Here is a 25455-nt window from a genome sequence, read left to right on the forward strand (position 1 = left end):
TGTAAGCTGACTGTCAGAAGCGCATTGCCTCGCACCGTTTTGTTATTGGTAATGTAATAGCCCACTTTACTAAGACTTGCTTGTAATGTGTTATGCTTTAACGGAGGCGTACTTGCTTATACTGACGTGTAATTAGTGTAATAAAACTGAACCTTTAATAAGAAGCTGTGTTGATATACTCTGCGTAATCATAAATTACTCGAGCAAACGGTTAAGTATATGTAAATGTAGGTTTATGTGAAATGCATTACAACTTATATCGCGGAAGGTAGATCAGATCCTCGTGCTTACTTTAGCTGAATAAAAATCCCAAAGCACAGAAAATGCAGACTTGCGATGGCTGTAAAGGTACATGTATAACGTTACTTCATTATCTAACGCTTTTACTGAACTCTCAGAGGGATCGTCGCAAGCAAGCGGAAGCGAATTAAAATATATATAATCATCCCGATCACGAAAGCCTCCGACTGTTTTGGTCTCAGCAACCCAGAGCAAGGGACAAGAGTCTATCAGTGTCCCGACAGATTTCCTGTGCGCACCAGCAGATTTTCGTCTTAACGGCACCGCGCGTTTGTCCCATGCCACTTTGCTGCTTGTGCGATGGACTTCGGAAGTGATTTAAACCCCGACTCGGCCTCCCCCCCCCCCCCCAGGGTCAGCGAGGGGAAGCCGCTAAGTGTTTTGAGAAGGAAGGAACCGCATACGCCGCCTTCAACGCCTATCCATGTAGTTTTTATTCTTAGGGTGCAAGTCATCTTGAGCTGGCTGCTGAAGCGTATCCTTCCCCACGGTAGTTCTTACATACCTGTAACTAATTTGATGAATGAAAAAAAAATGTCCATTTTTAATTCACGAGCCCACCTACGGAATGTCGCACCCATCGCGAGTATCATCTTCGCAGATTTTAATTCGGTCACATTGAGCCTCGAATGTAGAAACGAACGCGAAACTTCACGTGCCTTTGTCAATCCGCTGCCTCAGGTGAGGTAGCTGAAACGTTGTTGTTGACCGAGAGTGTGTGGTGGTGCACGACTGTTGCATAATTGTTGGTGAATTACATTTTTGAAGAATTCACTGTAGCAGTCCCCTTGTCCACAACCGTGGTAATTATAATAAATGAGGGATGCACTCGGAAAGAATAAAAAAAAACATGAAAAAAATTATACAGCCCATCGTCAATTCAATGCTCTACTGTATGAGGCCTCCCGATGCCCTGTCAATTATGGGAATTGTTAAACCATACTTCACCATGATGGTCGTTTTAGACTGCTGAAGGAAGGTGCAGAAGCATTTCGGATAACTCTCTGCGGATGTTAGCAAAGGCCGGGAGTTGCGCAGGGGTCGCCAGGTTCATATCTTAGTGCGCTAATCACTGCACCACCGTTCCCCCCTAAATGTCTTGAGGCTCAGTGAGGCTTTTACGGGTAAATAATTGGCGTTACTAAACCAAATTAGCCTACACAGAGAAAAATACACATTTTGATTCACCTTCAAATCAATCCGTGTTGTTGCTTTTTAGGAGTTTTAAATGCGCTTAATAGATTTGAACTCAGGGTATTTATGAGGATGTTTTAGCAGTAAACCTCTTACAAACTAGATTATATGACAATAAAATTTGACATTTGTAGATATCATAAAATTGTGTTATCGTTCTGAAACGCGTACATAGAGTAATCACTTTTCATGTTGTCATACTTGTGCACAAAGACAAAGATCCCCGATATAGCCTGTAACATATTTTTGGGACAAGTGCTGTTCGCGAGCACCTATGAAGGCCGGAACGGCACACAAGGGGGTGGGTGGCCAGTACTACGCCCGGCCGCCTTTGTCTCCCCAGTGGCGCTGTTTACATTTGAGGCTGAGTCGACCCAGGGGAGACCCAGGACCGATTCAAATACTCGTCACTGGTGATGGCCGTGAGCGGGAATCGAACTCGGGTTGCAGGATTTGTAGCGCAGTGTGCTCACCACTACACTACTACTGCTCCCCACATTCTCACACGCACACACACAGTCATACGCACTCGCACAATGAAAACACACGAATTCATTTGGGCCTTTGGCAGGAGAGGTGTGAAACGTTTCGGAAAACTGTTAAATGTCAGTCGGCTCCAATGAATGATCCCGGAATAACGCGTGGAAATGCACTCTCACGCGTCGCAGCAGCACGGAGGTCATTAACGTAGCTCACCAACCGGGTTGCCCCCCCTCTGCCACTCTCTGTCAGCCTCAGGAGAACAATTCCCAAATTTGCGTCGGATTTGGTGGTTGTGCTCTGTAAAGCTTTCCGGCGTGTATAGGTACAATGTGAAGAGACGCGGCGCGAGAGTCTTCCAAACGTATTCGTGTGCGTGATTTTCGAGGCTTCGGTCGCCTGGTATTTGGGCGTTGGCACGTGTTTATACCACCCATAACCTCACTCGATTCGGTTGCAAAAACTCATGAGAATGATTCTGCAAGGTGAGGCCACTGGCGGTAATAGCGTTTGAGTGAATTTTTTCCCGTGAAGTTTCACCGTAAGTAAACTGCGTTGGTTCTACTCAATGTACACACTGATATTCATGATTTCTGCCACAAGGGTTGGCAGTGGGGTGTGTGACTAGGATGAAGGGATCCACCCACTCAGCGCCCCTTGTCATTTTTTGTTGTTGTGTTGTTGTTGTTGTCAATCTGTAGCATCCCACTTCAAGAAAAATGCCCCCTCCTCCCATGTTTCTTCCATTCCTTCCATTCCCTAAGTTGGTCTTGGTCCAGTGACGGCCTCCGAATTATTTGATTTCATCTCGCCACCCTCTTCCGCTGTCGTCTTCCTCTGCTACGTTTGTCTTCTCTCGGTATCCGCACCGTGGTTAATTCTGACCATCTCACTACACGGACTGGTGGCCTGGTGAAGATACTTGATCTTTTACTGAACTCAACGTCTCGGTTACACCAACATGCCGATGCGTGTTGTCAGCTGACCCATGGTCAACTTCCAACTGTGTCTGCGTCTGCCTTACAGCCTATCTGCGTATTGGGAGTGTGATTCCCAGTTCCAGACAATGATTCTAACCTGTTTATCACATAGGCTTTCGCGACCAATATCATCCATAATAGAGGATTTTTTTTTTGGGGGGGGGGGGGTAGATTCCGTAAATTGTTCTACCCTATCCACTCCCGTGAGTCCGATTCCCAATTTCAGAAAATTTTCTTCGAAGCTATCGGCCCATTTATTTTTTCCCTCCCACGTCCTCTGGGTCCCCGTTCCACCGATGCCGCCAATTCCAGGAAGATTGTTGGGAAATATTTGTTTTCCACCCTGACTGACCACGTCACGAGAACACGCCCACAATGTAACGTGTCAGGACAGTGGTGGGTGAAGGGGGCAACCGGCTCAGTGCCCCATGCCAGGGGGAACGGAGGGGGGGGAGGTGAGCGGGGAAGATTGGTGGGAAGGCAGAGCGATAGAAATAGCGGCGAGCACTATTAAAAGGACCCGCAGCTGCCATTTTCAGTTGCAATTCCGTTGGCCATGAGTATATCTTTGCGTTGTCGCCTTAGCTACGGCGACAACCGCGCGCGTTCCTCCTGCGTTGGCATTTGACCGCGCAAGTGCTGCCCGCATCTCCTCGCCCTGCCTCTCTCCCTCCCCTGTCGCTCTCTCCTCACCCCCGGGACCCTTTGCACAACACTTCACACCCTGCAGACGTGCAGGGGGGGGGGAGGGGAGGGTTATCGGCTGGGGTAAGCATCCAAATACTGAGCCGCCTCACGCGTCCACTCCGTTCCGACTTCCTTCCCGGGGGCAAATTCCCGTCCCTTTTTAATGTTTGGGAAAGATTCGTATCTGGCTCTGAGAGAGGCTTGCGACCTGTCTCAAGCGAAGTCCCCCCCCCTCTCCCCCCCTTTTCATTGTTAATGCGTCGAACGCATGCCTACCTATGTATATTATTTTCTGCCTCAAGGATAATAATCTTTTTGCCGTGGTAACTGCAATCTGTCGCAGCGGGCTTTCACGAAGCGTGACTTATTTACGCATCCTGTGTGTTTTTTTTTTGTATTAGGTATTTAGATGGTTATTTAGATGGTGAGGGGGGGGGGGAGTGGGTTCTTTAGATGGTGAGAGGGTGGATGGTGGGGCGTCGCCACCTCCCAAGTCGTGTGTGCGTCTGTCTGTCTGTCCAAGAGGTGGCCTCACAGCGGCAGTGGCCGGGGACTCTGTGAAATAACGATGGCGGAGTAGAAAACACGCGTCCTGTCTCTGCTTCACGGGGAGCAGCTGCTGGGCTTGGCTCAGCAATCGCCGCACCCATCCGCGAGCAGACGCCTGCCTCTTGTGGTTTTGGGACCTCTCTTCACTCGACGTGACCAGACTGTTTGCCTTGTGATGTTTCACCGCCCCCGCCTCACAACCCAGATGAGTCAGTCACGTTACTTTTTTTTTGTCAGCGTTTGTAACTCCTCTGTGCTATATCTGATCACACATTTGTGGCGCATTTAATTAAACGTCTGCGTGAGTCATGCTTTATCCCGCTGCTTCATTCGTATGGCAAACAAAGCATTTCATTAAGTTTTCAGTATGGGAGGATGACCGTGAGATATATCGTAAAGCAAAGAGATTAATAGACAAATATTTAGCAATGTCACATCGTAAATAGATTAAACCCGTTGCTGTGCCCAGGTCTGCTTCGTCCTATTGACATGGCAAATAATGCCTATGTAGATGTACAGCCGCTGCTGGATTGACAAGGGCTGTAATGGTCTTTAAAAGTATCTTATACTTTATACTGCACACACATGCATGGGAATTATAGGTCAGGGAATCTGGTTTACTTCCACGTGGGCGTTCACAATTTAGAATAACTTCAAGTGGAAAGGTCAGAGTTACATTTTAAATGCCTGCCTGATGTTTTACACAAAGTTGCAACTTTCTATAGCTTCTTCCTGGCCCACCGCACTGGGGATTCTTTAACGACATTGAGGTCACAAGAAAAAAAATAATTGCGTTTTTTTGTTGAAGGCCAAACTGTAGTCTATTGCAAGCAGGGGGGGGGGAGGTATAAGCACTGCCGTCTGTCATCGTCGTGCAGGATTGGTTCTGCCTGTATGGGTCACGGTTAAGTCTGGTCAACTGACAGCAAAACATAGCGGTTGATATTGTACACCAGGTCAGAGTCAAATGTATTTTTCTTGCCACGTAAAGGCATGCTGCTGGCATCTAACGGTTAGAGAAAAAAACCTGCCTCTTGCCATCCAGATGTCGCCAGTTCGATTTGACCTTCCGGCGTGGCAGTTGAAACAAAGGTGCACGTTTCTTGAAAAAAAAAGCCTGGGCCTCCGTCCGCCCAGCAGTATAAATGGGTGCGCCACAATCAATCGGCAGGGTTTGCGTCTGGTGAGGTAAAGTGCGGGTACCCCGACCTCTTCCAAGATGTCCTTCCAGGGTGGGACAAGTAGGCCAAATGCCCCCTTCACACGGGCTTTCTGACAGCTCCCTCTCAGCGAGGCCCCTTCGCCAGGAGTGGCGTGAGCACGCAATTGCAGGGCTGCGCCTTTAGCTAAAGGTAATGCATCGCACATCAGCGAGACTGGCACGGAGAGCAGTCTCCCTCACTCCGGGGACTCTTCATCTATCAAACGGAGCGTGGATGTGCGAGTGAAATTAAGTAAATGACAGCATCCTAGCCCTCATGAGTCACGGCTCAGCTGATCGGAGCCCTCGTGAGGTCAACTCAGAAGCCCATTGTGATCTGCAGGGTCAGCTGCGTGAGTGTGATTTATGCATTAACAGGAAGCGTCTCGCCAACCGCTCGCGTGTGTCACGCGTCTGTGCACATATTTACTTAAATGAATTCAAACTTTCATGCACCGTTTATGAAAGGAGCCTCCGTTTACATTTGCACAAACCCACAATGACATGCAACAACAAAAATCCTGCTCAAAATCGTATGTTAAATGATCCGATGGAAGTTAACCTTTGGGACATCTGTCGACTACTTTTGATCTTTTGTATAATTTGTCCCACAGCATGGGAATATAGTGTAGCTGGTTCTTGTCCAAAGATGACACCTCAGGGCCTTGGAATACCCCACATCCAGGCCATAATTTTGAATCGTAGGTGCTTGCTAAATGCATTTGTGAGTTGACAGGACCAAGATCACAAAAACAGGCGATTTTTTCAGGTTCTTTGAAAACCTGCACCTGGGAAATAATGTATAAAAGCTTCGACATTTTTCAATGGTTATCCATATTGGCTAATGCGTTTTTTATATGCACAAATATGAAAGGTATAGCTGGATCTAAGGCTTTATGAGACGTAATGTTGGCAATAAAGTCACAAGACATATTGCCGGCCAACAGAACATTTAACCGTTGTTTTAACAGAAGAATACAATTAATGAAATCACACAGTGTATAACAAAAGCTGCCTTGTTTTTTTACACGGGGAAGCATTTAAATGGACTTCCTGCAACGCTATTTGAATTACATCAACTTACATTTTCCCATGAAAAACAATGTAGACTTAGAAAGTGGAATTGCAATTACACTTGCTTAAAATTCCACTTCATTACCGTTCATGTATAATTATTATGGCCTTTGAACACCGTCCAAGCTGCATTGTAGGCTCATTACATAATCAAGAGCGCATAAAACATTGACGTTAATACAGAAGTAATTTAGGTTATTTAGGGCAAGAATAATGTAATGTGAATTAGTTTAAAACATCTCTAAACAGTACACAGTTATAGCATATATTCGTCTAATTGCATTTCGTATAATTTGCAAAAACTGCATTCGATATAACTTTTCCGAATGTAGCGACAAGACATCTTTTTCGTTACCACAGTTGTCCGAAACATCACACACACACACAAAAAGCCTCTGGGTGGTTTATTCTTGGAAATTATATGAGAAATCCGTGCCTTTGCAATTATACGTTTTAAAATTAATTCTTGCAGACGTTCCGAGTCAGCGCTTTCAGGATGCAGTGTGTTTCTGGCAGAAACGTGATCCCCCCACCCTTCCTACTCGATGTCTGGCTCCAAGCATTCCGTCTGGGCCACAGGCCCGCCTTGCCCGCAGGTTAAACCGAAGTCGCTCTGTGCTCACCCCATCAGCTCCCGTCTGGCTAATTCTGATAAATGTTGAACACAGAAATAAGACAAGGAGTGCGTGAGACAGGCTTTATTTTAAAAAAAAAATTGGAAGCTTGGGTGTCTGAGCTGGGGTATGCAGTTGTCATGCTTCCCTTAATTATGTACACACACTGAACATTTTTAAGTTGGAACAAGAAAAAGAAAATTGGGAATTTTTTGGCTTGATGACATCTGACAAGTGAAAGGTTCACTTTTTTTTCCACCAGAGTTATTTTTTAAAAGGAGTACAAAAATGATTCATTTTGTTTAATGTTCCAAAGCAACGATATGCTCCGTTTGTTTATGCAAGAACTGTCACAATATTTAGCGAATGGGATACCTGTGATGATTTTTTTTTTACACTAAACATTTTCTTATAATTGAAATGTTATTCTACAATGAGTGCACAGTTTTATGGAAGCAACATTTTTTTACAAATAATACATTTTACTATATTGTAAACTGTAACTATGTATGTGTGACCTTTCATACATATCATATATAGCCTTAGAGGTGTCGCATTCGTAGGTGATATCAATATTTCTTCGTATAAAAACTATGTCATGTACATAATTTCATGTACATCTTAAATCATGTATTCAGTTCCTGTAGAAGCTTCCAGCACATGGAGCGAAACATCGGACGTCATGTCGAATAATGCACGGTATAAGCCAAAATACACAATGGAAAGCTGTACAGCACAACCTCATAAGCCTACGCAGCAATATGAATATGAAAACATGCTTTTTCCACAACCACCACTACCAGATTAGTCATTCCCATAGATTTTCAGGACATTATATCATTATATTCTTAACTCTTTCGGTAAAGTCACGTTGAAGGGAAACAATAAAATAAAAAAATATATTTCATTATTTTATTGTTTCCCTTCAACGTGACTTTACCGAAAGAGCTAAGAATATGAATTGCTGCAGTCACGAAAGCTTTAAATCAAAATTATATAATTATTCATCTTTAAACGAATGCACGTCGTTCAAGCCAGCATTTAACGGGAATGATGATCGATTCACAACCCCATATTCACTTTGCCATCTTGAGAGGAAACAGATGGGACTGGAAGCTTCACATCTCTTCAAAGGAGGAGACAATTATTGATTGTGTGCCTCATAACTTGCCAGATGAAAACATCACGGCGACAAGAGCCAGAGTTCAAATCACCCAACATTTGTTTCACAACAAGATTGTCCAAAACTATGCGTAGAGCGTGATGCTTCAAGGTCTTTTCTCCATATCTCCCTTGCAAAAAAGACTCGTCTCAACAAGCGATTATCTTGTTCCAAAGAATATCCATTGATTTATATCCTCATTATCTTCAACCATGATCAATCCACTGCTGATTGAAGACCTCACGAAGTCGTCGCCACTCTCGTGATTCTGCGATACAACAATCCCATCAAGCACCTTCACATGGTCTAATCTCCACCACGGTGGTTATCATCTCACGTGTGGCTTCCGACTTTAGCTGCCATTCAGTCACCAGTCGCAGCCGTCCTCCAATCATCATTTCTAGTTACACACATGTACTGTCAAAGACCATATTGTTTTCTGATGTATATAACTTTCATCCATTATCTTATCCACGTGTTCCTCTGTTCGTCTCACAGTGTAATTCGAAGCGTGCACTTATAAGCGGTTCTTGGTACCTTTTTAGCTTTATTTCCATTTTCAAAGAAATATCCACATTATTGATCCATAAGCCACATTAAGTAAAAATGTGAATAAGAGCACTCGTAACCTGCTCTTATTCACATTTTTTATATCGTCATTTTGATGTCAGCCCACCTTAAATACGAGATATTCATATTTTCCAGCTGTGTCCCACTGACAGATAATTTCAATTGTTGAGCCAAATTCTGTTCTACGTTACTTTTGTTTCTGCTCATACAGTATTTATCTTGAGCCCCACTTTGCAGTTGTATTAATAACACTTAGACACTAGTGCATCACGATCAATCTTCACCTTTTAGAATCTCAGCAAAGATAGTGTGACTGCATTATTGAAGCAAAATTCCTTGTCACTCGGTCAGTTGAACCATATATTTCATTTGTAATAATGCTGCAGATTTCGATTTAAAGCTTTCGTGACTGCAAGGATTCATCTTCTTTGGTTCCTTCGGTAAGGTTACGTAGAATGAGAATAAAATAATAAAATAACACAATAAAATTCTCACGACGTTTCGGCCACAACGCAAGCGACAGGTCTGCACCTTTCACCTGAAGACGGCCGCTTGCGTTGTGGCCGAAACGTCGTGAGAATTTTATTGTGTTATTTTATTATTTTATTCTCATTCTACGTGACCTTACCGAAAGAACCAAAGAAAATGCTGCAGATCTTTGAGTTTCTATTTTATTTCACTTTTTAATTGTTTTATTTTTGTACCATTTTCTTGCATTTTATACCGTCCTTGTTCTAAATCAGGTTTTCCTTGAAATATATACTTTCTGTTGCAATGGGATCTTCGTCATCATTGTCAGCCATGGTCAAACCACTGCTGGACGAAGACCTGTTCAAACTGCCACCACTTCTCACAATCCTGAAATACAATAATCCATCCATCGAGCTCTTACCTGCTTTAAAATGAAGCCAATAACGTATTATTTAATGCACCACAACAAACTTCAACTGTGCGTGTGAGTAAAGAAAAGTATACGGAAAGAAAGGTTGCGTCAAATTGTGTGCTAAATGACGAGCTAAATAACCCGAGCATTAAGAAAACATGCTTTTCAAAACATGTACATGGGAGTTGCGTCCCAAGTTTTGATGCTTTACAGATGGCTCTGTAACTACTGTTATTTCCTGCAGGCAATGTATAGTCATCGCAATCTCAGGCCATGGAAAGTGTCTGGCTCCGAAGATGGGTGGGCTTTCGGTTAAGCCTACGATTGTTATGTAGCTGCCTTCTTTATGTCTGGCTGGCTGGTGGTTGGTTTGACTGGATGCGGGGTTAGACTAAGCTGCACGTCGCCAAGTCTGGGACTGTCACCTTCCCGCGCGGTTTGACAGCACACCGAGAGGGGTTTAAGTAGCTCTGAGTGAACTCAGTGAAGTGTTGCGCATATTCACATCTGTGCAGAAATGCACTCAGTCTCCTGCCATTGCTTCAAATGCATTTTTGTCACAGAATGTGTGAAATGGTAAAAAAAGCACACAGGTGCAGCCCTGACTTGTCTTGCTCATGCCACTGATGGCTGAAAGTTCCCTAATAGGGGGAGCTCGAGTGGTGATGGGGAAGGTAATTGATATTTTCCTTCATACCATCCAGACTTCGTGGTAGAGGTAGGAGTACCCACAAATGATCCCAACACGTGTGACCTGCTGATAGACTTTCTGAGGTGCATCCCGTGTATACAGTCGGGTAGACAGGCTTTTGATATATTGCACTATGACAAATTTATTATTGAGATATTTTTTTTCTCAGTGACAATAAAGTTCCGAGTCCAAACTGGAGGTTTCAGTTCGGTGTTTGCTTGGGGTGGCACAGATGCATGAATTTGTTGATTAATATTCATTCTTTAGCTCACGAAACAGCCATACAATTGTACGTGTAAGAATTATCTATTTACTTATTTAAAATGTTTGTTGTACATAATAGTTTCGCAATGCCTCTGCAGCAGCCAATACAAATGCTGCCATTCCTCGCGATGTGTAAAATTAATCAATTAATTGTTTTATCAAATTGCGGTGGTGCAGTTTGCAAGCCCATCAAATCAACCGCGTGGAGTTACAGCGGTTGTGCTGTGCAGTTATGTGATGTTGTCGGCGTGTTCCGCTTCATGTTCGGCACGATATTCAACGCTTTGCTCCGCGTTCTGTGAGCTCCTTCAGGTGAATAGACTGAGTGCATCAGAGAGGTAATTCATCAACTCACTGGGGTGGGGGGGGTGGAGTGCATCGCTTCACCCACAGTGTTTACAAAACTGTGTAAGTGCTTGCGCCCACACTGAATCCAGGGCCGCTTCGCACAGACACACCGCATCTAAATAAAAGCGCTCGAGGCTTGTCACCCACCGCCAGTGTCTCAATCAACCTTGAACACCCCACATTATTGTGGCCTTGTGGAGGACACCCAGAGGGCCTGCGCTGGCCAGCCAGCCGGCTAGGATGTGCATTAACATTGATCTTCGCTTCCACAAATAACACTCAAATCAGATAACAGAGTTTGCGCAGCTGCTTTTAAACATCCCGAGTGTGTCGCTGCTATGCCATAACTACTTACACGGTCTGCTTGGCAGATTTAACCGGCTTTGTTATGCCGCACCGAGCGTGAAATAACAATGGGAGAAGTCCGCGGCACGGCACGTGCAAAAACATTCGCCCTTTCAGAGTGCGTGATAGGTTCACGAAGCTCTCATCAAGGGCCTTTTTCTACCAAACACATCCCATTAGTCTTTGCTGAAGAGTTCGTCTGGAAATTAGGAGGAAACATTCGAGGTCCAATTGAGCTCCTGAACATTCTTTGAAAATGCCAAAAAAAATGTAAATGTAGTTTTGGTTAATTTCCTCTCAAATTGTTCAAAAGCTTTGTTTTGGATCATTCGCGTTATTCGGGCCGCATGTGCCACTGCCACTTTGGATAAACCAGGAGCCAAAGCCAAGATGAACAATCCCAGAATTATGGTCTCAACATGAACCCCATCTTGCCTCCACTCACCCATCTGTGACAAACATTTGTCTTTGTTCCGCGCGAGAGCACCGTTCACCTTACAACCTCGCGATACATGGTTGTTGGCGCCGCTGGTGAAAGCTACACTCGTGCGACTGTAAATGAAATGACAGATATAACAATGCAATTTCAAGGGGCCACAAACGTGTGCCTGTGTGTTTGTCATGTGCACAAAGTCGATCTCTACATTTAAATTGGCTCCGAAATGTCTAATTAACTTAAAAGAACCATTGCAGATCATTGGAACGGGTGCAAGAAATACAGCAACGTATGTAACAGGGCAAAAAGTTGCTTTCTAAATGTTTTTATTCAACAGAAAAAAAATATTGCCTTCAGAGGCCCGTGAGAGGTGATTTTTTTTTTAGTTTACACGACCTCATAGAAAAAAGTTAGATGACCTCAGAAAGATAAACTTTAGAAACTTGACACTTAATTGCATTGCTTCAATGACCAAATTTGTTCCACAAACACTGTGTCTGGCTACATTATTTTCTACGTTACAACAGAGAACCATAGTATACCCATTATAGTATTTGAACACAACACAGTTTAGTCATTGTTAACTTACAGACAGCATGGTAATGTGAAAATTATGAATTAACATCCGAGGCGACTAGGTACATGCTTTGAATTCAACCTGAAACGTAAATGAATTAGCCCAGATATAATATGACCAACAAAGTAAATAGTGCATTTTATACTTTACCACCATGGTTCAGATATTTTCAAAAAGTGCTTCCTTGTAATGTATGGCATAAAGGGGAAAGCAGAGGCACATCGCACTAAGAAGCTGGTGGCCCGTGTTCGATTTTCAACCTCGGCAAATATCTAAACCGGTCCTGGGCCCCCAACTCACCAATGTGCACCGATGAGAATGGTGAAGTATAGTCAGACAACCCACATGACTAATCCAGCAATAGTTTGACGAAGGGACGCTCATTTATCGATTGTGACAGCATAAGCAGCATTGGCCAAGATGACGTCTTGACCTTACACTTGACATGGCAATTTGCTCCTCGGAGGTACGTTGGGCACAAAGACTACAATTGTTAGCATTCAGCGTGTGCATCACCACTGTTGGACGGTTGCAGAGCCGATGTAGTACATCAGAAATGCATTTAGCAAGCGATAAAAAATAATTGGCGACAGTAAAAATGTAAACGCCTTGTTAGTCCACTGCTTGATGAAGGTCTCCAAACGCCATGTAATGTATGCGGATTATTTATTCATACTTCACCAGACTGGTGAGTGTGGCTCGGTGAAGAGGGTGGATGGTGATCAGGACTCGTTCAGATATCACTCGCCACTAATGTTAGCCGTGGCTGGAATCTAACTCAGGTTTCTGGGTTGACGGCGCAATGTGATCATCACTGTGTCATCACCCCCACCCCCCTTCCCCAGGAAAGATATTTGATGTCTCGATATAAAAAGCTAGAAATATTTTATGTTTGTGTGACAGAGCAGTCGTTATTTTGAGCAGGGGAACGCTGGTCTGTGGATAGCAGCTCCGTTTTTTTATCTCAACAATGTTTATATCACTACTGTTGGGACACCAGGAAGTGGCCGCATAAACATGTCATATATTCTAAACATCTATTTATTCTTACGCAAGTAAACCACATTTGTTAATGTTTGCTGTTAAACTGCAATATTTTAGTTTATGTTGAGTTGTGTTTTTAATTGTGTGATGTTTTCGTATTCCTTGTTAGCTTATCATCACATTCCTCTATGGAAAACTGACGAACACAGCAAGATAATGGATAATTTCACACCGAGTGCTATATTTTACTCACAAACATTAATCAAATCCAATTTTTTCACAGGACTTTGGTCATGAGACAGCTTGATTAGGCCCACACGTGCTCTCTGGTTCAATATTTAGTTATGGTTTGCCACACTTTAATACATTGTTTGACCCTTCATAATAATTCGCTCTTCATTAATCATCATCATCATCAGACAAAGGCAGCCTTTATGGTCTCTGGAGGCCAAGAGTCTCCACGTCTTATGTGCTCTATTTGTTGAGCATCTTTTACAAATGGTGCCTTGAAACCCTTCCTCTGAATTGTAGAGGGCATCAGCAAATCCCAGGTCCATTCAGAACCGTTCTAGCAGGACTTTTCTTTCCATCAGCACTTTGTTTAAAGCCTGGTTTCTTATTTCGACTGAAGCTGCACTGCCTGACACAATAGATACACAATTTGATGGTAGGTTTTTTTGACCTTCGAACTCCTGTACCTCTTTTTGTCCTTACAACGGAACTGCACCCGAGTTGGGCTCGCCTCAGGAGGCACCAGGTTATTTTTTCCACTGCAGAACCCGAACCGTGCCACTCATGCCACGCGCGATGAGTACGACAATACGTTTTAAACCCATTCCCTGGCCAGCTACTATTGGCTCTAAGCCATAATAATATATTTTAGGAAGCCAAAGTTGCATTATTTTGGCTCGGCAAATGACGGCATGCCACCTTACCGTGAGGGCCCTCTTGTGCAAATGTAAAGTGGGAATTGCACTTCGCAGTATCTCCTCTGTTTCCATATAGAGCTTTGTCATTTTCTGCAAACACAGTTTTAGGTTATATTATGATGGCATATTTCTATAGCAATGGTAATAATAGTAATACATTGTATTTATCCAGGAATGCCTCATTGAGTTTTGAGACTTTTTTTCAGGAGGGCCCTGCTACATGAGGGTGTTTGGTCGATTCACTTCATGAGTGTGTGGCTTGTGGGAGCGCTGAGTACCTCGAGACAACCCATGCACATGAATGGTTGAACGCTGAAAACTCCACACACATAGATTTAGGAGTCCGTTGTACAGAAGCTGGAACAGCGTCATTATCATTTGACCACACACTACCTGTGGCATTCCCTGGTGTAACAAAAAAACAGTTGACCCCACCTAAGAAATAAATGTCCTTCCCTACAAACTAAACCACACTGGAGGGCATCAGAGCAGATTTTAGTTAAAAGATTTCATGAACAAAATCTCGTACATTTCCAAAAAGTAGTTTGGCCCAGAGATGGACCCCGATCACTGTTGAGCCTGTGGAGCCTGCTGTGGAACCATTCGCTTGAACTTGTAGCTGATGGGCAGCAGCTTCCCCTCGGCCTTCATCTTGTCGACGTTCACGCGCGTCGCCTCGTCCATGGCGTGCCAGCACCGGCGGGAGAAGTCGAGCAGGCGTTCCGTCCGCCCGTCGTGCGGCCCCACCGTGGCATAGAGGCCTGGTGCCACGACCTCCAGGTCCACGATGGGGGCCGTGAGGGCGATGGTGTTCCTGTCCACATTCATCTTCTCACAAGCACGCTTCACGCTCCTCGTCTTCTGGTACACCGACAGCACCTTCTTATAGCGCCAGACGACGTCCTCCACCGACTTCACTGTTGCGGCGATACAAGAGAGCATTCAGAAAGATGCACTGGGCTATTACGAGCGCATCCACGCTCTTCCGGCCTGAAGACGTACTGGTAAAGTTATTTTATTTTTAAGTTTTTCTTCCGATTCCGTTCTGATGAAGTACACGTACATACACGTACGTCATTGAATGGGAAAGGGTTAATGTGTTAATATGTGGTGCCGCATTGGCAGTGGATCAGAAGACCAAATAACGAAACTCAATATTTTCCATGAACACTGCCTGAAACAAAATCAAATACATCATATGCTGGACCAGGTGGGTTATTGGGCAGTGGCTTTTCTTTAATTTCGCTTATTAATATCAGGCAGCCGCGTAATATTCCGATATATGGGAAACAGTATCCCAGTACATACAATGAGGCTTGTATGACCTTAATCCAAGTTGATTTCCTCCGCAGCCCAGCTGAACCACTCACAAAACACACACACACACGGTGCACATCTAGTCCGAAAGTTCGACTGATTCAAAACGAATTTCACAAGTTCGTGGCATCAATCCAAGCACTCGCCTCGGATGCCCTTGCGTAAGCCTTCCTTCCCGCAGCCCCCCTTGTTCGCCTTCCTGCAGCCTCGGTGGTAGTTCCCTGGAGGGCACGTGTGTCGGCCTGCCTCTGGGTCCATCCCGTCGGCCGTGTCTGAGGAGGAACTGCTCTGTGAGTTGCCAGGCGACGGTGGCGGCGACGCTTCGGCGTCCGCTGCGGAACGGCGCCGTTTTGGCAGCGGGGCCCTGTTGGAGCTTGATGTCTCCCCTGAAACAATCCACGCGCACAACAACAAAAAGATGATAAGGTGGTTGGGTGGCTGTATGGTCAGAGTATTGAGCGAATGCTCAACACAACAAAATCAACAACCGGACAATGTCTCCGTCACATCTCCGTCTCTCCACGTAACATATAAAAGTATCTTTTGCGCAACCCATGAGCCGCACAGAATTCTGGGAGTGCATCATTTCAGCAGTATTGATTTAAGACAAGCAAACTCTGGACTGTTTTCAGCAGTGTCTCATCAACAGTCAGCCTTGCTTGATTCAATTCTGGTGAACTACGATTGCACAGGCAAAGACCCTCTCTTTATGATATGAGTTCTAGTTAGAAACGTCACATTTGCATGTGAAACGCTGATTTATAAAGGGCATAATCTAGGCAGCCACCCACCTGGGCTCTCAAGTGTATTGAGGTGATGGTTTCTGCCTGGCCACCAAATGACTGTATGTATTGAATAAAATTTGGCTTATTTCAGATTTGATCATGAACATTGTTTTGCCTTGATGGACATGGTTTAATTCATATTCATGGATTATATAGAGAAGGTAACACAATGGCCACATCGGCAACTGGATTCTCAGTTACATTGAGTACCAAAGTCTGATGCTCAGTATTGTTTGGAATACAAACCACTAAGAAGAACACTTGTTTGAGCTATCAAGCAGGACTTGACACTTATATAACAATGAAATTATCACTGAGTCCCAAAACTATTTGTTTAAGGGTCATGTGTTGTGGTCAGTTTGGCCAAATTGAGCGATCACCTAATGGTACTTGGGAGGAAACCAGAATACCTGGAGAAGACCCTTGCATACAAGGAGATAATACTCAAAGCTCTACACAGAAAGATGCATATAATTAAATTACTGTACTGCCGTTAATTGGCATCTCACAGCCCAGCAGGTTTTGGAATTTCACAAACCTGCGCGATGCACCAACCCTTGCCTCCAAAGCGCTGGATCGCAGGCATGTGCCACCACGGGCAGCTATGCTCAAGCTGACTACACCACACATGTCGAGTGTCACAGTGACATTTTCATGGCCAGCTAGCATCATGGCTTCTTATTCTCTTGTTCTAAGCCAAAAAGGCCCTATCATTGCATGGGATCGGCCGCATTTATTGTCTTTCTCCTTGTACTAATATTCTGTGCCTTCGCTGTTGTTAAATCTAAATTTAACGGTTTTTCTTGGCCTGTTCTCTAAGCCCGATTGTCCAGCCCTAACAGCAGGAGGTAGCTATTCTGCCATATCGCTAGGCTCCACTCGGACCTTCCTCCACCATGTATTCCATTTGCTTCTCTCCCCACCCAACAGTTTTTTTAAGGTTGGGTTTTTTTTAGATGTGCCATACTCTGTGCCAGCAAGCACACCATGTGCTAGGGAAATTGGAAGGTCCTAGTCAGATCAGAGGCTGTAGAATGATCTCTGTGAGTTTGTGCTTCGTCTCATCCTGGTTTGGGGTAACCGGCACCAGGGGAGAAGCGATTATTTTGCGCATGTCCCAGCATCGTGGCAGTCGCCAAAAAAATCCAAAGTTCTGGCTGAGCGGCGCATTCTAACGCGCCGCTTCACATCGACCCGTCGGGTCACATGTTACTCGTCACGACAATGTGCCGAGCAGTGAGCGTGCCGAGTTACTCAGAAAATCAATCAGTTCAAGGAGGGTAAGAGTGGGCAAGTTGCGCACGTGCGATAGTTCTCGATGTCAAAAACCTGCCACAACAACGACAACAACAACAACAAAAAAGACAGAAAAACCTCTCTGCAGGCCAGCCGCACGCAAACGGCCGCCCGACTAAATCCCTGCGGTCGCTTTAAAAGTGCGCAATTCGCTTTTTGACGGAAAGCTCCTGAGCCACGGGGAAACTAAAATGACCGCGAGTTTGCGAGCCTACGTGCCCTTTGGCGAACCAGTCCAAAAAAAAAAAAAAGGACCTGGACTGGGTTACGAGATAATCGTCTTGTGCGCAAGCGTACACAATGGCACGTGTTGTTGGGCCTCTTCGGAGACAGCGTGGGGGAGAGGTGCGCGTACTTCGCGCGCTGCTGTTTTCGTTGGGAGCGTGCCCAGCCGTGAGCCAAGGCAGCCACGTGCACACTTTTTCTTTCCCGAAGCGTCCCGCGTGCCGACTCGACGCGCTGCGTGGTCAATGGGGGCACTTCTGTGAACTGTGCACGCGCCTATTCAGTGTGCCTCTGTGCGCACTACGCAAATTTTCCAACAGTGTTTGTATGCGTGCTTATTTTTATTTTTATTTGGGGGGGGGGGGGGGGAAACACTTCTCACAAACCTGCAGTTTGTTTTGAATTAAACAACTTCTCGGAATTAGCATATTTGGGTTAAGTAGCGTCTACCTGTTCCTTTCGATTAAAGTTCGAATGTTGTCACTTTGAACTGGACAGCTAAGTCAAGATGTATATACTGTGCCTGTGACACTCTTTACGCGAGGCCCGTTTGTTTAAGTGAATACTGCTCAAAAGAAGGGTGCATGACACATTAACGTTCCCTTACACTACCGACCATACCCCAACGTAAAACATGAATATGTATAACAAGGGGAGAGCATGAGGACAAAGCATTAATACACAGATTTTAAACCATGATACCTATTCATGTAAGATCTATGACCCAATGACCTGCAATGTAAGCGCCCAATCTTGTCAGATCATGGAAGATTGCGCCTGGATAGATCTTGCATGGGTGAGCGCCACGCACAGCAGGTGTCTTACAGGTTAAGCTGCGAGCAGAAGAGGACGGTGCAGGAAAAAAACTAAATTGTATTGTACTCCTCTATGCTCCCTGCCTTCACCAATCCGCAGTGGCCAGTGGGGTTAATTATGGTCAAATCCCCCACGACCTCCACGACGTGGGGATGGCCTTCATCCAGCAGTGGATTGACCAAGGGCTCTCTCTCTCTTTCTCTCCGCGCGTCCACACGTACATTACTGCGACAGATAGTGGGCAACGTCCGCGGAGCGGAGCGACCGGCTTTTTGTGGATTTCCACCGAGGGCGGCTTTGAGACGTGAGCGGCTCGCCTCCTTTGCTGAGCACGCTCTGTAGGAACTCCTTGTCTGCCTGGAGGTGCTTGTTGCTCCTCTCCAACACGGCGATGCGGTGCCTCGCCGCTTCCAGCTCCCTCCGCAGCACCTCCGCGTGCAGTAGCGAGCCAGGACGCTCCACAACGTCTGTCGAACGAGCGGAATACGTTCAACACGTAGGCTTTCGCGACCAATAATGTTTAAATATTGTTATCATTCTTACCAGGGAAGGACCGCTGATCATCATCGCGTGGAAATTTATGGCAGTCAAATACTATAAACGCGTGATGTTGATTCTAAATTTGGAGGGAAAAATCCACGCGACCACGGGGAGAACGTGCAAACTCCAAATGAACAGGCGTCAGGGTTGGGATCGAACCCACGGCCTCCTGTATACCAGGCTAGGTAGTTAACATCTCGCCACCCTACATATTATTATATTGTCCATCATAAATGTTTTTTCTTGGTTAGATCGCGTAAATATGAATGTGAAGTAGTAACTAATTCATCCTAGATTTGAAGTTTTTGTGACTGCAAGGATCCATACTCTTTGGTTCTTTCGGTAAAGTCACGTAGGTAAAAAATAAAATAAAAATAAGAGATAAAAATATAAAATTAAATTAAATGAATAAAAAGCTCATTAAATCACGACGTTTCGATTGCAACACAATCAATCATCTGTGATTTTCACACCTGATGATGATTGCTTGTGTTGCAATCGAAACGTCGCGATTAAATTGACTTTTATTTTTTATTTCTATTTTTTTTTACCTACGTGACTTTACCGAAAGAACCATAGAGTATAGTAACTAATTGCCACGTATTTGTTTGCGTGACAACCCTTTCCAGTTGGCTGTGATCTAACGATGAGGAACGCATTGCTCAACGCGAGTGGACTGAACAGTGGGGGCTCAATTTCACCTGGAGTTGTTTGGGGCTGAGCGCTGAAAAAGTGTTCAGTTGGCCTCTCTGGACCACCGGGGATGCGTGCTGAAAGGAAAGGAGGCAGACTTTAAAAGCACGTGGCATCCATTCGGGATAATAACCCATTTAAACCCTCCTCACATCTGAGACCGTCAGGCCCAGTGTCACCAGGACACACGACGAGTGAACTGTGTGAGGTCTTCCCCCAGTCAACATGCGCGGCTCCTAGGCCTCCTATATCTTAGCCACTGCCCCCCCCGCCCTGCCCCCCCCCATATATTAGCCCTTTCCCCACCCCCACCGCCTCGTCTGGTCCCACGCCTCGCGTGTTCGTTCAAGGAAAAGTTCAGCCAACCCTGTAACATCTCCAGAACGAGCCCTGTAAATTAAGACGCGGACGAGCTGTAGCGCCAGACTCTGTGTTTATTGTTGTTGGAATGTACCATACATCGGACATGAGAATAAAGAAATACCTTGAACAACAACAAACGAAGCCCAGCTAATAGTACACGCAAGAGGTGATTCGTAGACGGCGAAAGGCACGATCGTGACCCCGCACGTGTTGGGTCCTTCCCTTCGGGCCTCGCATGCCTGGTCCCCCTCGCGAAAGAGGTTTGTAACCTCAAGGTTTTAATTTTTTGAACCTGGTTAAATAGAGGTCAACATAAAATCGCGCCTTTTACCTGCCCACATAAATAAATCTCCTTGATTAGCGTGTACGTCGACCCGTATTAGTTTCCAGTGTGCTCGCCCTTTTCTCCCTGACGCGTTTCTCATCGCTTACACAGAATAGTGCTGGGATCGGGGGGGGGGGGGGTTTCTCGTGTTAATTCTTATAGCTCTTTTTCAGACGTGACCTGGCCACAAATGATAGCTCAACGAAGTGGTCTATCATCATGTGGAAATTTATAGCGAGTGGGCCAAATATTGGAACCAAAAAGGGGGCCGTCAACGCAAACACCGCGGCGATTGACATCCCGCGGGCACGAATGATCGGAGCTCAATGCGGCACCGGCGAAACCGCGCGGCTCCCGGCTCGCTCAGCACAAGCCCCGCACTCTGACCCTGTCTAATGAACGCGCCGATTGCTTGAGCGGTCCTTCTTTTTCTGCGCGCGCCTGTTTCAAATTGCGGGGATGTGGCAATGCTGTTCGCTGCCAAACGATTGTTGGGAGGACATAACACAGTCACGTGTGGGCATTACGTGTCCATGATGTCATTATAGGTCCTAAAAACGTCACAGGTGATTACCATTGAGTGTTATTGTGTAAGTTTTGCAAACCATTTATTTTCCTATTTTTATACATCCTGGAACAGTTCCCACCATGTGTTGTTTAAGCTCTCATGTCATTTTCACCTGTGTCATCTTTTGAATATTAAGTTAACGTAGGCGTATATAGGTGGGGCTTATTTCAGCCCATTGTGAGAGGTGTGATCAAAATATTACATTTCTGACGAACGCTAGTTGCAGTAAATAGCACCCTAATAGGTCATGGGCTGGATGACATAGATGGTCAGATTGCAAGAACGTGACAATCAATACCAGCGAACGGCCGGCAGAGAAAATACACCAAAAAATAAACCCGCATATCCCAGCCCCATAGTCTCCACACCAGCGTTTGAAAGATGGAAATCACAGCACCAAGTATACAGCACTAGAAGTGTTAAAAACACAACCCAACCACACACCCCACCCCATAGAACGCAGGTGAACACAGTGCACCTACCACCAGTCCTTGCAGCATGGGAAAGCTCTGCAGAATAGCTTGACATGGACACCTCCACACCTTTGCCCTCCTGATTTCCACGCGTGCGACCGAACACCACGTGATCGGTGGCGATGTGATGCGCGGTGGTCATGCCGTCTCCCGCAACGGCCTCCTGGCTGAACGCCCTCCACATGTCTCGCACTTCCCTGGGTCTCTTGGACCTGGCGGAGGTCATGGCCAGATCCCATGCGCCTTCGATCGGTCGCCGCGGTGAAAATCGCCCATTCCCAACTGACCCGCCGTGCTCCATGGTGCACAAAGAGCCTTGATACCCAGTTGTGTTGCCGGTACACGAGAGAAAACAAAAAATGTTCGTCTAATTCAACAGCGTTCGCCCTCCCAATGCCACTCGCCCAACGGAGTGGCGGCGAGGATGCAGATTTCCACGGATGTCACCTAGCCAGCGCATGTGCGAATCTGAATCGGGCAGCTCCTGAGTGCTTTTTAAATGGGGGGTACAGCTGGCCAAGAGCTTTGGGGGGTGTGCGGGGGGTGGGGGGCAGGGGGGGGGCTGCAGGGACGGGTTGGATTTTTCCATTTTGGTTAAAAGTAATGCTTGTATGAATATATATTTCACGAGATAATTACATAGTAACAGCGATGTAATTGCTAAGTAACGAGCTTTGTCCCGGTAATTGTTGGGTAATTACAGTAGTCACACGTAATTACAGCAATTACCATGTAATAGCACTCTGGGCGTTACTGCCGCCTGCCGTCTGGGTTTGTTTCGATGCGCAGCTTAGTGCCGCTATCGTGATGAGGAAAAGGTTCATTTTAGAGTCGGGTTCAGTTTGCTAGGCGGTTGTGATTTGTGCACAAGTGCTGCATTTCATGTAACGTTAGTAGCTGTGGCAAATTTGAGCCTCACGTCCAGAAAGGAGCAATTGTCATCATTCAAATCACAAGTCTAATTGCACCATCAAACCAACTCCTGTGATGACATCTTTTTTTTCCAGATTCTACGATTCGGTCTTGTATCCTGGAGATGATCGAACCAATCGGAGAAGCCACACGCATCATGGCTGTAGAGGTTTCTTCTTTTGAGGGATTTTTCAAACAGAATTCGGAAGACTCTGACGGTGGCGCGCCGCGGTGGTCTGTACGGCTGGGTTAGGATGTTAGGATTGGCCAACAATACTGCTCGGGAATGGGTCATGATGTTCTCCCAATTACTGTGGGTTTAAAACAAATCCACTAATTCCATAGTACGATCCATTAAATGTTGTCTGTGGGGGAAACCCCGACTGTGGAGTTATAATTGAGCACGGCATAGGGTGAGTTTTTCTGTAAAGGGAGAATTAAAAAAAAACCCTACTTCAGTGACTTGATTTCTGGCATGAGGAGAAGGACGGACTATCGCCACAGCCCCTTGCCTTCCATGACCATGATACCAACAACAACGGAAATTCAATTGCATCCCTCGCCACGGCCAAACCAACGTGGCCTCTGAAATGGACGCAACTTAAAAGGGCTGTCTTCATATATGAAGCGCGGTATGCTGTGAGAACTTCTACAAGACAAATCCGAACACCAAATGTTGCTTCTTGTGAATGTGGCCTCTGCTGCCCGGTGGCCCAGAGTGGCCTTGGCCTGCTATGCGGGCGTTGCGCTGTTGATGGCGGCGGAGTCAGGCAGAGGTGAGTGAATGTGAGGCGCAGGTGTGATGCGATCGCATGGTTGAGTGCCGGCGATGACAGCGTCGTGACACCTGGGCTCGTTGCACTCAGTGGAGCTGGCGCTTGGGCAGGCCCACAAATCGACTGTTGCAGGAATGAATACCCATTGAGGGTGATGTGAGCGACTCCAGCGATATTTGCAGGTCACTTTCACTGGGTGCCTGCCTTGGGTCGACTCAGCCTCAAATGGGTACCTGGTGCAGTTGTGTACATTTCGCCGCTCGGGAGACAAATGCGGCCGGGCGTGATGCTGGCCACCCACCGCCCTCTCGTGTGACATTCTGGTCCTCATAGGGTGCTCGCTGACAGCACTTGCCCCAATGGTCGGTTAAGGCGACACGGGGGACATCTTTGCCTATTACAGAAAGCAACACCATAGTGTTGCGCTGTGCACTTGGCGATGATTGGCATCCACACCTGTGCACGAAGCAGGTTGGTGTGGCACTCGTCGCTAATTGAAGACCCCGTGGCTTCCGTTGTTGCATGCGGGCATTGATGAATTCTCTCTTGTCAAGGTTTGACAGAACGTGCGAGCCGTGCACAGGTGCAGCTTGTTATGATTGCAACGCTTTTCATCCAGGGATCCGGGCAACACGCACAACGGTAACGCAGGGAGGGAGAGTGGTCTGCGGTGCTTGTGGACCCAGTTTACGAATATTTGACACAATGTTTAAAAATACAAATATATGTTCCCATTTGCAGCATTTAATCACAGTAGATTGTCTTGTATTCTTGGTTCTTTCGGTAAAGTCACGTAAATAGAAAACAAAACAAAAAAATAATAAAATAAAATAAACATCGAAAATAATCAAAGCAAAAAACCCACGACGTGGATTATCTCCATGATGTGTAATTCCCCATAATGCACCAACACAGTGTACAATGATTTAATATATACTGTATAGTACATACAATATTTATCTTTTCCCTGAACAGTGCCCCACTGTGAATATATATTTAACCTGGCCAATAACATTTGAGAACCCAGCAGTATTTGTTTAACAAGGCCGACTCTGCTGATGGATTCTAGTCAGTAAGAACCAGGTCAATATTTGCTTAAATACATGCTGCTAGATAATACAATGTACGTCTTGAAGGCCGCAGACCGATGAATTAAGTAGATTTCATGTATACGCGGAGAGACACATGTAAGTCTATTCATTTGTTTTATTATCCATAATGCTCCACAAAAACACATCACGAGTTGTGTGCAATTTTGTCCGGGTCCAACGGTTTCTCCCTCCACATTAAGAATCAACGTTTTGCGTTTAAAAGAATTTGGCCACGGTAAATTTCCACATGATGATAGGCCACTTCGTTGAGCTATCATTTGTGGCCAGGTCACTTCTGAAAAAGAGCTATACAGTATAGCTCAGTGGACCTTACCTGGTAAAATAAAATAAAAATAAACTGTTTAGTTTTGTTGTTGTTGTTGTTGTTGTTATAGAATTGCCTGAAACTAGATGACTATCCACACCCGTAACGTTTGCTGTGTTGCTTTCTGGCTGTGCTACTGGGAGCCCAGCGGTGGGAGGTCGCTGGGAGCTCAGCACGCCCTTGAACTTTGCCCACACGCATGGAATTCTGAATGCTGTGCACCCACCCCCAAAGTTTGCCTCTCGCTACATTTAGCTAAATTCTTCAGCCGCGACGTTTTGGCACAGCAACGGCAATAAACAAGGAACAAATCTTTCCTCTCAATGCCAGAGTGAAGAAGCCATTGCTCTACGTGCATGCTAAGAAATACAATTCCAAAGGCATAAAGATATGGTTGTGCCGGTTGTCAGGACAACCCTTATAATATTGAATGGCTGGCTATGTGCATATTAAGCAAAGTAAAAAAATGTAACGCGCGCAAATGTGTATTTCTTTTATAACGTCTCAACATATTTCACGGTCTCATAGGAACAGATAACATTGTACCGATTTCAACGTATGAAACCCTACAGGCCGCTCCTGCTAATTAGTAACTGCATGTCATGAGAGATTGACCTGCTCCTAAGTAAAATAATTAATCAATTTCCCCCATACCTTTCGTTGCCAGCTGCTCATTCAGTGT

The 25455-nt window shown here is 45.5% G+C and overlaps 1 protein-coding gene across 3 annotated transcripts; it reads right to left on the reverse strand.

The window, feature by feature from the left end:
* Window positions 1-13223: 13223 nt before the first annotated feature.
* On the reverse strand, window positions 13224-22147 carry CCDC106 (coiled-coil domain containing 106). Of its 3 annotated transcripts, XM_032950399.2 has the most exons (4): window positions 21679-22147; window positions 19949-20017; window positions 15732-19174; window positions 13224-15185 (listed from the first exon to the last, which is right to left on the reverse strand). In XM_032950399.2, the coding sequence occupies exons 3-4, from the start codon at window positions 15841-15843 to the stop codon at window positions 14836-14838; spliced, it is 462 nt and encodes a 153-aa protein (XP_032806290.1). In that variant the 5' UTR covers window positions 15844-19174; window positions 19949-20017; window positions 21679-22147; the 3' UTR covers window positions 13224-14835. The 3 variants fall into 3 exon arrangements, with proteins under 3 accessions (XP_032806290.1, XP_032806288.2, XP_032806289.2); XM_032950397.2 differs by lacking the exon at window positions 13224-15185 and having other exon boundaries at window positions 15847-19174; XM_032950398.2 differs by lacking the exons at window positions 13224-15185; window positions 19949-20017 and having other exon boundaries at window positions 15847-19174.
* Window positions 22148-25455: the final 3308 nt, after the last annotated feature.

The sequence above is a fragment of the Petromyzon marinus genome, chromosome 9, assembly GCF_048934315.1.
Source record: "Petromyzon marinus isolate PM22_M1 ecotype Great Lakes invasive population chromosome 9, UKy_Petmar_22M1.pri1.0, whole genome shotgun sequence".
Taxonomy (NCBI): domain Eukaryota; kingdom Metazoa; phylum Chordata; class Hyperoartia; order Petromyzontiformes; family Petromyzontidae; genus Petromyzon; species Petromyzon marinus.